The sequence below is a fragment of the Cuculus canorus genome, chromosome 4 (genome assembly GCF_017976375.1).
Source record: "Cuculus canorus isolate bCucCan1 chromosome 4, bCucCan1.pri, whole genome shotgun sequence".
Lineage (NCBI taxonomy): Eukaryota > Metazoa > Chordata > Aves > Cuculiformes > Cuculidae > Cuculus > Cuculus canorus.
In genome coordinates, this window is record NC_071404.1 from 71,219,430 (window position 1) to 71,231,715 (window position 12,286).

The 12,286-nt window shown below is 48.4% G+C and overlaps 1 protein-coding gene across 14 annotated transcripts in view; it reads right to left on the bottom strand.

Annotated features, from left to right (window-relative positions):
- Window positions 1–12,286, bottom strand: part of JADE1 (jade family PHD finger 1) — a 153,381-nt gene that overhangs the window by 41,466 nt on the left and 99,629 nt on the right. The window contains exon 1 of one of the 14 annotated variants that reach the window (XM_054064485.1): window positions 4,960–4,993. The exons of 2 other annotated variants lie outside the window; for them this stretch is intronic. Coding sequence is in view for 3 of the 12 variants with exons in the window: in XM_009566200.2 (XP_009564495.2) it covers window positions 2,973–3,162 (190 nt within the window). In the remaining 9 variants the exon portion in view is untranslated. Of the gene's footprint in view, window positions 1–2,972; window positions 3,166–3,205; window positions 3,229–3,452; window positions 3,538–3,736; window positions 3,825–3,881; window positions 4,127–4,959; window positions 4,994–12,286 lie in introns of those variants that run through there. 11 more of the 14 variants (XM_054064484.1, XM_054064486.1, XM_054064474.1 and 8 more) reach the window with 11 other exon arrangements.

Consider the following 12,286-nt stretch of genomic DNA (forward strand, 5'->3'; position numbering starts at 1 on the left):
AAGGAGTATATAATTCAAACTCTGACAGACAATTAACTGCAACCGTGTTAACGGGTGTCACAGTAATAAACTGCACTGAACAGCTGCAGAGACAGACTGGGAAGAAAGCAGAATTATGACAGATGTACACCCTGAAGACAAACTGGAAAACTGGTTTCCCCTGGAAGTAACTCACTAACTGCAACGAGACGCAGACCTCGTTATCTCTAGTACATGAGAAATGGCTTCAAAACACTTATTGTACAAATTGAAGTAAAGTGTGACATAGTCCTAAGGAAATGGATTGTAGATGAAGACATTTGGCTTCTACTCCAAACCGCTTGTTTCCGACATCGTCCCAGTGTTCACCAACCAACAACTGTCACAGCAAGAAAAAAAAACTAGGCTTTTTTTCCTTCCTTCTGTGCTCAGACAAGAAAATGGAACTACACCAGAAGTAAGTGATACTGTTGAAATCCACCTAAAACTTGATACCATTACTCCTTATCACCTATGAAAACTTCAATAGCGACGTTCTATAGTCAGGAAGATAAAAGAAGAGTTCTTAAATGCAATACTATAGGATTATGTACCACAGTCCACAGTACAAAAAGCCACACACCTGACACACCTGAAACTTGAAGAAAAAAAGATCCTTCAAGACTCATGAAACAAACAAAAAAATATGTTCTAAGGCCAAGAGCGTTCTCCGCAAGGAATATTTCTACTGATTACAACGCACCTATTCTAAATTTCACAAGGAAAGGCAGAAACCCAATTTGGACACATCAGCCCAACACTTCTCAGCAAACCACATGCTCATTTATGCACCTGTGCAAGGCAGCTCATGACATTCCCTTACAATCTGAGCAGCGGCAGCGAATTACACCCAAACTGTGTCGGTGAAACTGACTGCCCAAAACCTTGAGCAATGACAAATTGGGCTCCACGAATGAATTCAACCTCCCCTGCAGTCGCTGCAGTTCATCTCTTTCACTCAGAAGAAGCTGTCAGCTGGTCAGCTCCAGCTGAAAACGGGAGCGCGAAGCAGCAGCCCTAACCACATGGAGAAAACATTTGAGGAAAGACTGGAAGGTTTGGGGTTTTTTTACTATATTCTGTGAATTGGGAATGAAACCAGAGAAGTTGGAAGGGAAATCTGCAGCTGTGAGGAAAAAGGGGAGTTTATTATTATTCTTTTATTTTAAACATATGTATTAAAACACTCAAAAGCAGAGAGCAAGTGGTATCTGAAGCCAGAGGGAAAATCCTGCCACTAAAACGTACAAGCCTTGCTGTTTCAACAATATCCCACTGAGTGTGAGAACCCTCTAGAAATAGAATCATAACAAGCCTATTTTGGCATAACTTTCATGAAGGTTTCTAAGTGTGGGAAGCTTTTGACTTACTTAAAAGACAGCGCCCGCTTAAAAAAGTAAATTAATCCAAATCACAGCTAGACCTTTCTCTGCAAAGAAACAAGGGGGCTAAGTACAAAAGCATCTTCCCGCTTTAACACTGAATTGTCAGCTAAAATGTGCCGCTAAACCTTACCGTGATTTTTAATAGAACCTAACAGCCACCCAAGGAGATGTCACCTCTTTGTAACGCCTTCGGCCCCACGGCGGCTCCCATTGACAGGTGCCGGGATGCCACCGACTCCACGGACAGGAGAGCCTTAGGAACTTCATTATAACAGAGCTAAGGGGAAGGAGAGCGCCCGAGGGCGCAGCCTCGGGGAGAACCGCGGCTCTTTGGGAGGCGAGCGGTCGCCACCGCCGAGCCGATGGTTGCCGACCCGGGTATCGCCTTCCCCGGGCGGCGGGGAGCGAAGAGGAGCTTCAAAAGCGGCGCCTCCCGCTGCCGGCTCAGGGCGGCTCTCCCTCCTCTCCTCCGGCAGGGAGCCCATCCCAGGATCTGGGACGAGGCTGGCGACGGGCACAGAAGTGGGAGCCACCTCCCCGGGCAGCCCGTGTCCCTATGAGACAGCCCAGCTCGCCCTTTCTCCTCCCTCTCCCGCCACCCCAAGCCGCTCGGCCCCGGCCGCAAAGCCAACTTGGTGCCCCCGGCTCCTCTCGTCTCTCCCTCAAAGCCCCTTCCCTGCCCAAAGCCCCTTTCCCCGCTCTTCCAGCCTCGTCTCCAGGCGGGGGAGGGGGGGAACGGGACGCGGTTTGGCGGCAGCACAGAGGAGACTTGAGCTCATTTTCTGTGTCTGTCTCTCCTCCCACTCCCAGACAGTTCTGGAAACTGTGTATCACCTCTTGTCACAGGAAACCAACCAGCAGGCGGTGCAAACAAACAAACACCCTTTGCCTCCGCCCTCCCCAAAATTACCGACACCCCCAACCCCCCCAATCCTTAATGAACCGGCGGGCGCCAACGGGAAAGGAAAAGCCAAAAAGATAAAGAGAAAACATCCTCCGAGCAGGCAACGCCGCCGATCGTACGGTGCTTATCGTTAAGGGACTGGCGGACGCGAACGGGAAGGGACAAGCCGAAAAACAGAAAGGGAAATCCTCCTCCGAGCAGGCAACCCCGCGGTGGCGGGGACCGGCGGCGGCGTCAGGGCGGCTTTGTCTAATTTCAGCAAGTGGAATAATCGCCGGAGCCGCGCTCGCCTCCTGCGGGAGGCGAAGAGGGACCGGGGATAACGCGATTCCCGGCCGCGCCGCAGCCCGGAGGCCCCGCGGGAAGGGCGAGCGCCGGGAGCCGCAACAGCTCCCACCGCCTTTCCACGCGGGGACGGTCCCGCACCCCTCCGCGAAACTCCGGCGCGGTGGGGGCACCACGCTTAGCCCCGGGACGCCCGTCCAGCCCGGCAAGAGTTCGCCCCGCACCTGCTGTCCCGCTCCGGGGATGCTGCCCCGCACCTGCTTCCCCCGACCGCCCAGGATGGTGCCCTGCTCCAGGCTGCTGCCCCGCTCCCGGGATGCCGCCCTGCACCTGCTGCCTGGCTCCCGGGATACCTCCCAGCACCTGCTGCCCCGACTGACCGAGATGCCGCCCCACTCCAGGGATGCTCCCACTCCTCCTTCCCGCTCCTGGGATGCCGTCCCGCTCCAGGGATGCCCCGACTCCTCCTTCCCGCTCCTGGGATGCCCCCTCTCCCCCTCCCCTCTCTTGGGATACCTCCCTGCACCTGCTGCCCCCGGTTCCGGCCAACGGGGATGCTCTCCCACGCATGCCCCGCGGGGCTCTCCCGAGCAGCCCATCCCGCCCCACTGACCGGCTGCGGCTCTCCCGCTCCGCAAGGCAACTTCTGCTCAATTTCACCGATGAGCAGTTTTTATGCTTCCCAAGCATTTCCCTCACACATACACTTCCCTACGAGCGAACGCCAAGTGCGTCGGGGTGGGGGGGCTGTCGGTGTAACTACAAAGCACGCCAACACCTCCTCCCCGCCTCGGTGGGCAACGTGGGTGACACCGTGACAGGCGCCGGCCGCGGCTCCCCCGCCCCCCTCCCATCGGTACCGGAGCACGACCTGCGCTCTGCCGCTGCCATCTGGCTCCCAACTTGCTCCAAGCGCTCCCGACTTCCCGCGGAGGCTGCAGCCAAGCCGGGGGGGGGGGGGGAGGGGGGGGAAAAGAGGGTGGCGGCTGCCTTTGGCCGCAAGCGGGACACAAAGCCACCAGCCCGACCCGCAGCGAGACCTTCCTCCCCTCCCTCCTCCTCCTCGTCCTCCTCCCCCCGGCGCGGCACAAGTTGCGTGCGGGATAGCGGAGCCGCAACTCGCCCGCCTCTCCGCGCCCCGTACCGAGCTCTTGGCGCCATGTTAATGACGTACTCGCTTATTTCCACTAGGCAGCGACCTTCGGCACCGAGCCGCTCTCTCGCCGCCTCCGGAGCGACACAAAAACCACCCCTCAAAGATGGCTGGGCTGGGGCTGGGGCTCGGTTACCTGCGGGCGGCGGGCGGCGCGGCCGGGCTCCCCCTGCGCCCGCGGCTCGGCGCCGCATGAGTTCGGCAGCGCCACACGGGCACCGGGAGAGAGGGAGGGAGAGAGAGAGAGAGAGAGCGCGCGAGAGGCAGACTCCCTCCGACTGCACACGGGCACCGAGAGAGGCTCCCTCTGACTGCGCACACAGACTCCGGCACGCACGGGGGAGAGACTCCCTCTGACTGCACACACAGACACGCACAGACTCCCTCTCACTGCACGCACGGAGACTCACTTTGCACATACGCACACGCAGAGACCTTCTGCACACCCAGAGAGGGAGAGAGTCTCTCTCACTGCACACACACACGCTCCTGCGCACACAGACATAGAGGGAGAGACTCCCCGTCACTGCACACACAGAGGCACAGAGAGAGACTCCCTCTGCGCACACACTCCTGCACACCCACAGAGGGAGAGACTCCCCTTGACTGCGCGCACACACGCAGAGGGAGAGGCTCCCTGTGCACACGCACAGAGGGAGAGACTCCGTCTGCACACAGGCACATATAGAGACGGAGAGACTCCCTCCCCCTGTGCACACACACACATACTCCTGACTTCACACACATGCAGAGAGACTCCCTCTCACTATACACACATGGTCAGAGAGACTGACTGCACACACACACACGCACAGTGGGAAGAGACTCTCTATGACTGCACACAGATACAGAATCCCTTTGCACACACAGACCCCCCGACTGCACACACACAGAATCCCTTTGCACACACAGACCCCCTCTGACTACACACACACAGAATCCCTTTGCACACACAGACCCCCCGACTGCACACACACAGAATCCCTTTGCACACACAGACCCCCTCTGACTGTACACACACAGAATCCCTTTGCACACACAAAATCCCTTTGCACACACAGACCCCCCTGACTGCACACACACCCCCCTGACTGCACACACACAGAATCCCTTTGCACACACAGCCCCCCTCTGACTGAACACACACACACACACACACAGAGAATCCCTTTGCGTGCGCGCACACACACACACACAGAGCCCCTGTGACTGACGTTTGTACTTGTTATGGAGGAAGGACTCCGTGAATCAAACTCGTTTCTGGGTCACTGCTGCCACAGGGGGGAGCTACTTTAATCCCCTGCCAAAACTGGAAGGCGAGGGAAAGAAGGAGGAGGGGGGACGAGCACAGCGGAGGCATTAACTCTGCCTTCGCCGGGAGCTCCTCGCTCCCCATCGCAGCCACCTGGGGCTGAGGCGCTCTCGTGAGAGCCCACCTGGAGCACCGTGCCAGTTCTGGAAGGGGGATAAGGAGGATACGGAACTGTTGGAACGGGTGCAGAGGAGGGCTACAAAGATGATCACAGGGCTGGAGCACCTCTGCTATGAGGACAGGCTGAGAGAGCTGCGGATGTTCAGCCCGGAGGGGAGAAGGCTCCGGGGAGAGCTTAGAGCGACCTTCCAGTACCTGAAGGGGCTACAGGAAAGCTGGGGAGGGACTGTTTACAAGGGCATGGAGTGACAGGACTAAGGGGAATGGCTATAAATTGGAAGGGGAAAATTTAGATTAGACATGAGGAAGAAATTCTGCACACTGAGGGTGGTGAGGCACTGGCCCAGGTTGCCCAGGGAGGCTGTGGCTGCCCCATCCCTGGAGGTGTGCAAGGCCAGGATGGATGGGGCCTTGAGCAGCCAGTGCTGGTGGGAGATGTCCCTGCCCATGGCAGGGGTTGGAACTGGATGGGCATTAAGGTCTTTTCCAACCCAAACCATTCCATGATTCTATACGAAAGGAACACTAGGAGACTGAGAAATGAGATGTTTCTGCTCCCAGATCCCACCGCTGGCACTGCTGGCATTACCCCACCACAATTTACTTCTCTCGCCAAAAAAATTAAGCCCATTTCACAACCAGGGATTTAAGGCGGTACAGGCTCCCTGTGGATAACGTGGAATTCACTGTTCTCCACACAGAGACACAGGCCCGCAATAGTTAAACGCTGTGGCCACATGCATGGCGCATAATTGCCAGGGTGAGAATAAAACCACAGGCTCCCAGTTCTCAGCCCCCAGCGTTATTCCTCCAGCTCCTGAACTTGGATACTTCTCAAAGCCTGGAAAGAGCTAACACACTGTGGTTCAGTTCACATCTTTCTAGCAGGAAGCAAAATTATCTTAAATTGGCACCAAATTACATACTAAACTTCCCATTATCGAAAAAGTAGTTTTGAATGCAGATTCCTTTATTTGCCACAGAAAACGCTTTACCTCACACCATGCACCTGTGCTCCCTGAGTGATGGAGAACTCCCCCTTTGGAGCAGAATTCCTGAGCAAATGCAGTGAGGCAAAAAAACACCGCTGAGAGGATTCAACATCATCTCAGACACAGAATTAAGGTGATCGGTGGAAAGTAATCCCCCTAGTATGCAAATACAAATTAATGCAGCCTCCACAGCAATATTAGTCTGCCGAAGGATCACACCTTACTTCCACAGAGGAATTGGGTCGTTACTCATCCATGCAAACAGAGTCATTTATCCTGCCATCTCATCCACCCGCCTACCCAATAATTAAACAGTACCTAACATTGCTACATATCCAAAAACTCGTACTTCGCTACAAAAATATTGTTTTCCTCTCTCCAGGATATTTTTAGACTGTGAAAATCAGACATTTGTGTTTTTATTCCTAGAACAACCTGGAGCACCTTCAGATTTTAGAGCCTAAGACTTTGTTTCCTTTTGTTCTTCTACACAAAACCAAGAAAACACAAATTCTCTACATTCTCCCATACTTTCCTTAGTGTCCTGACCTGTAAAGATACCTAATGGAATAGCTTTGCACACATAAGCAGCCTAGTTACAAGTAGTTCCACTGATGCTATTCCTACTCCCGGAATCGGGGCCTTAGCTTTGTGCCATTCCTAGTATAGCCGTCGGGCACCTGCAATCATTTGTGCCACATACCAGATCACATTATCTGATAAACAGTCTGCTTATTGCCAGAACTGCATTCGTCCACCCCTCATCTTGCCCCAAGCTTCCAGGAACCTGCTCCAAGTGCTGATTTCCAATACTGCCAAAGGAGGCAGTGACTGGAGACTTTGTGGATCCGTATTATCTAAACAGCTGTGATATAAACCCTGTAATAGATGAGGTCAGAGGTTTTCCACTCAGTGGTCTGCAGACCCCTTCAGAGATCATGGACTATTTCTCATTAAACTATAAAAAATAATCAAGATTAGCAAAGTTACTGTCAGCTGGCATTTACTCTGCAGAAATAGGCACTTCTCTGGGATGAATATGGGTTTTTCTTTCTAAATATTGTCCACTGTAAAGGACCGCGGAGCCACAGGAAATGCTGTTTGTCCCAGTTTCCTGAATTCTTTCCAAGAAAGTTCAGAACCAGCTTCTGAGAAAACCTGAAACGTGAGCTCTAATTTCTAAAGAGGAGTGATAGAAACTTTCCTGTCTCAAACTCCTTGTATTTGAGGCCATATTTTTGTGGGTTTTTTCTGTAATTAGTTTTCCTTTGCTTATACAGGCAAGTTTAAGTTACATCTTGTGTTTTAGGAAACGTTTCTCTTGGAAGCCATGCAGGGCTGTACATGTAGGAACAGAACATGAAAGTCTGCAGAATGCTGGCCTGTGTTTTAGAAAGGAGAAATTAAAAATGCTATTTAAATTACTGTAGAAAACTCATCAAATGTGAGCCCTCTGCGTTGTAAAAGCAGCTAGTCCAGTCTTTATGAGGAAGGTAACGCAACTGGAACAAAGGCGCTATTTTGTCTCTGCATGCAGTGTGTCACCGAGGCTGTTCTGGAATAATGGACTCTCACGTTTTAAAAGGAAACATTGAAAAATGGAAGGGCCAGTAGCTGAAAGAATAATTTTGGAAATCGTTGGAAAACACTTCACAGAAAAGGTTACATCCTGTACTACTTCAGCACTACAGGTATAAAGTTTGATACCCATACAGCTATGGTTAAACAGAAAGAATATAATACAGCATGCCAAAGTAAGCCGCTGGCAGCATTAATACAAAACAGCGCTAAAAAAAGGCCCTAGATAAGATCTAAATAAAGCAATGAGTTGTTCACTGCAGAGTCAGCTTTAGCAGCTTAAGACACAACTATGACTCCTGCCTGAGAAAACCAGCTCAAAAGCGGAAATGGACTATATGAGTGATCCTCACTTGTTTCTGTACAAACCCAGTGTCTCGCTCAACCTGCCAGAGCAGGCAGGCTGCCTGCAGTGGCACAGAGGAGGGTGGTAAAAGCAAGCCATGCAGGGCGAAGAAAGTCAGCTTAATTCTGCATTAAACACTTGATGACAGTTTGACTCTAAAGTTTAGGATCCAAACCTGTGAGAGACAACCTCACAGTTGCTACCTCTACTGGCTAAATTTCAAGGTGATGGGTAAAATTCTGCTTGAAGTGGTATCAGTAGATGTTTGGCCATCGACATCAGTGAGGCCAGAATTTCAGCTTTCATCTCTAACAGATACTTACTCCCCAAGCAAAGCAAGCATTTTGTTATGCTTAAATGATTCCTTAGATTCTGTGCCTCACTCAGTCATCTTTAGATCAGTATCACTCCAGGAGCACTCAGAGCCTAGGTGTCAGGCTTGGAGTTAGGCTTTGTAGTAACACACAGAACTTCTGGTCCCTTCTCCTAGTTGTTTCATCAGATAAAGTCACTCCCATGTTAAATTCTATTTAAATTATTTGACCTTTTGCATAGTTTCTTAATGTCTCCCTCTGGACTGTTATTTCTGAGCAGATGCACAAAGCCAAGGAAAGAATATGTGGCTTTTCAGCACTTTTTTCCAGCCTTTCATGGAAATCAGTTGCTGCAGCAGTGTCCGATAAAGTATTTTTACTCAGTTCTTTTTTTTTTTATACATAATTCAAATAATAATTCTTTTACACTTAGAATCTTTTCCACCAATTCTTGCAGAGTCTCTGCACATGAAGGTGGAGCTAATGAAGTTGAGTTTCTCCCCACTGTTAAACTTAGCCCACATATCACTTGGACCTCAATAATGTTCTTTTGCTCTTTTGGCTCCAGTTTTTAAGGATTTCTATTTTCTCTTTCTTTATTTTGAAGATTTGAAACTTGTGGGGAAGAACACAGCATGGACCCAAATCAGCACTGTCAAAACTTTAGCTTGTACTTAATCTTCAGGAGTAATAACTTTCAGAGAGCTTCCACATCTCTTGTGGGAGATGTATGTGTCGCCAAGAGAGAAGATGGATGCAGAGTTGGGCCAAATCCTGTTTAGGTCCATTTTGTCTCAAAACAGTCCACTTCCATGAGCAAGGGAAAAAAAAAAAAGATTCTGACTCATGCATATGTAAATCTATACCACTTACAAATTGCATAAGAGCGATACTTTTAACTCATGCAGAAATACAACTTGCTCACACGGCTTGTGTATGGACCGTAGAGGAACACAGTTGTCATGATTTTGTCTAATACAAAAATAACATTTATAGCAATAAGGCATTTCACAATTTATGCACACAAAAAAAATAAGCAGTGATCTGGCTTTTTATTCCTTCTCTTTATCTACCATCACTGAATTTTGGTGCGTCTAGATTGGGGAGGCCAAAAAGAACTAAGCTTAGGTAGCACGTCGTCTCCTTTTACTCGGAAGCTGAGGTTTACAGTTACTGGGATTTCTCCTGGGAGTGACTTGCAGATTCACAGGCTAGACTCCAAAGATGTGCTTTCTCCTCTGCTCATGAGCCTTGTTCTTCTGTTTTGCAGTTCTTTTGTTTTATTGAAATGGAGATGTTGTGAGAGATCACTAACTGGGTGTATGAGCCAGTACCCCAGTAAGTAGGAGATGTGCCATAATGGGATGGGGATGGAGAGGGATGAAAACAAATCTTTCGAACTGAACTTTATATTTCACATGCTATCAAACAGGGTGCTTGCAAGAGAGAAACCACTGTAGTCTTTCTAATGACAAAACTTGAGAAGCAGAGATTATAATATTCCTTTTATGTGTGGGTAGGCAGGGGCATACAAAGGTTAAATCACTTGCACGAGTCACATGTTAAGTCAGCATTAAAACCAAGAATAGAAACCTAAAGTCATGCCTCTCAGGCCAAGGTTTCTAATGATTAAACCGTATCCTCTCCTTTGGCCTGGTCCATAGCACATAACACAGTGCAAAGTGTATCTCCACGACATTTCGCACAGAGATCCTGTAAAATGTTTTTGCAAGTGAAACACAACCATAGCACGGATACGCAATTGCTGACATTGTATACCCACCTGAAAGAGAAGTGGGAACAGGTATGCCCAGTAGGTAAAATCTACTAAATACCAAAGTACAGCTACTGAAATCAAGTGTTTCCAAATTATTCTAATGGAAAAGCAGAAGCGGATGGGAAGCCAGTAGAGCAAGGACCTCAAGGGAACAACTAGAAACAGGCAGATAACTTGTGGGTCTGCAAGTTAAGCAGGATGACAGTGTTACCTTAAAGGTAAAAAACGCAAATTGGCACATGAGAGAAGTAATCAGCAGCCAAGATAACACCCCAAGTACAGGAAGAATAGATTGTGAAAACCTCAGACAAGTGAGAGTTTAGCAGCAACAGATCAAATCTCAGTTGAATTATATACACGTGCCTACCTGACAGCTCATCAAGCAACATTACACTGGATAATCTAAATGAGCTTCAATATTAAATTGTGTTTGTGCAGGCAGAAATTATACAGTGAAAGAAAGGTGCTGTGACAAGGCTCATAGAAGAGTTCAAAAGAATCTGATTACAGATTTTCTGATTGTAACGGGCCTCCTGATAGCTTGTTGCTAAAAGTGGAGTAGTGGTACCAGTTTCTTGGGGAAGTACAACAAAAATCAGTTTCTTTTTTTCAGTAACAACCTAGTGCCAAAATTACTTAAAAAAAAAAAAAAGGCAACTTCAAATCTGGTTCCTTAGGAGTCAGGAAAAGATTAAACTTCAAAAAAGATCATCAGCTATGAAATTACAATGCAGAGGAGATATTCTGTTTATCCTCAAGAGGTATATCTCCCTCTCCTCAGTTTACCAGCTTATCAGTTTCATGCTTGAAATCCTCCTTAGGGGATGTGTCAATCATAATTTTGACTACAGGCCAATTTTCTTCCTAAATACTTAGAGGTCCACTGATTTCAAATGCAGTTGTCTTGAAATCAACTTCAAATATTATAATAGTAACTTTAACTTGGTAGTACACAGATGTAAGGTAACGAGTGTGTAACAATCACTTCTAAATAAAGAACATCCCCAGAGAAGTGGTAGATTCCTCTACACTGGACACTTAACGCTCAGCTTGACAGGGTTCTGGGCCATCTCATTTAAACTACAGATCACATAAGAAGTTGGAACAGATGATCCCTGAGGTCCTTTCCAATCTGGCATTTTGTGATTCTAGTCAAACAAATAGGCAACTGTTTTCTACTTTGGCTATTTCACTTTACCAATTATATGTTTTGGAAATTAAATTATTCAGTATTTAACACAGAGAAAAAGATTGCGAAAACTGAATTAAATGTCTTCTTGTCATCGTAATGTTGATTGCTGAGCTTTCCTATAAGTTTCACTGCATAAATAAACACAAAAGCAGTTTAGAAAGTTTTAATCAGCATAAATGGAATAAAAGCTGCCTCATGTACTTCAATTTCACTATTATATAGGCAGAGGTTCAACGCTACCAAACAGGACTCGGAACAAGAGGCTCAGAATATCCAGCACAAAAGGACCCTGAGACATAAGGATAAGTTGAAGCTTTCTTTAACCTCCCTCTCTCCATCTTTCAGAGCAGTTTATCCCATATGTCAATGGGCTACATAACCTTGCAGCACGTGGCCCTAGCTGACTGTCTCTGTATCTGGCCAGCATTACACGTACCCAAACGAACACAGTCCGCACTCTTAGGCTTCTGCTTTGCAAAGAGCTTATCAGAAATACACACCCACTAAAAAAAGCCACAGAACCCTTCCCTTATCAGGTAATTATTCTCCTTTTGCAAATGAGACACTGTGACAGAAAGGTAAAGAGATACAAATAAAAACTGCCCCTGGCAAAGGGAAGAGACTCAGACTCATGATTCAGCCCTAACACATTACAATAGCGTAATCCTTCAGTGCTGTTTGAAATGTACACAATCCCAAAGGTCAACTGTCCTTAACACTGCACTTGAACACTGGATGTGTCTAACCCCCAGTTTCTCTTCCAGACTCTAGACAGCAGTGAGAGTTACAGGAGGGAGGAGAATCTTTGCACAAGAAGATGTTCAGAAGCAGAACCCCAGACAGGTGCCCATTCAATTTTCAGTGCATGCAGTGCAGGCACTGAGGACATAAACAGCCTTCAAGACACTTC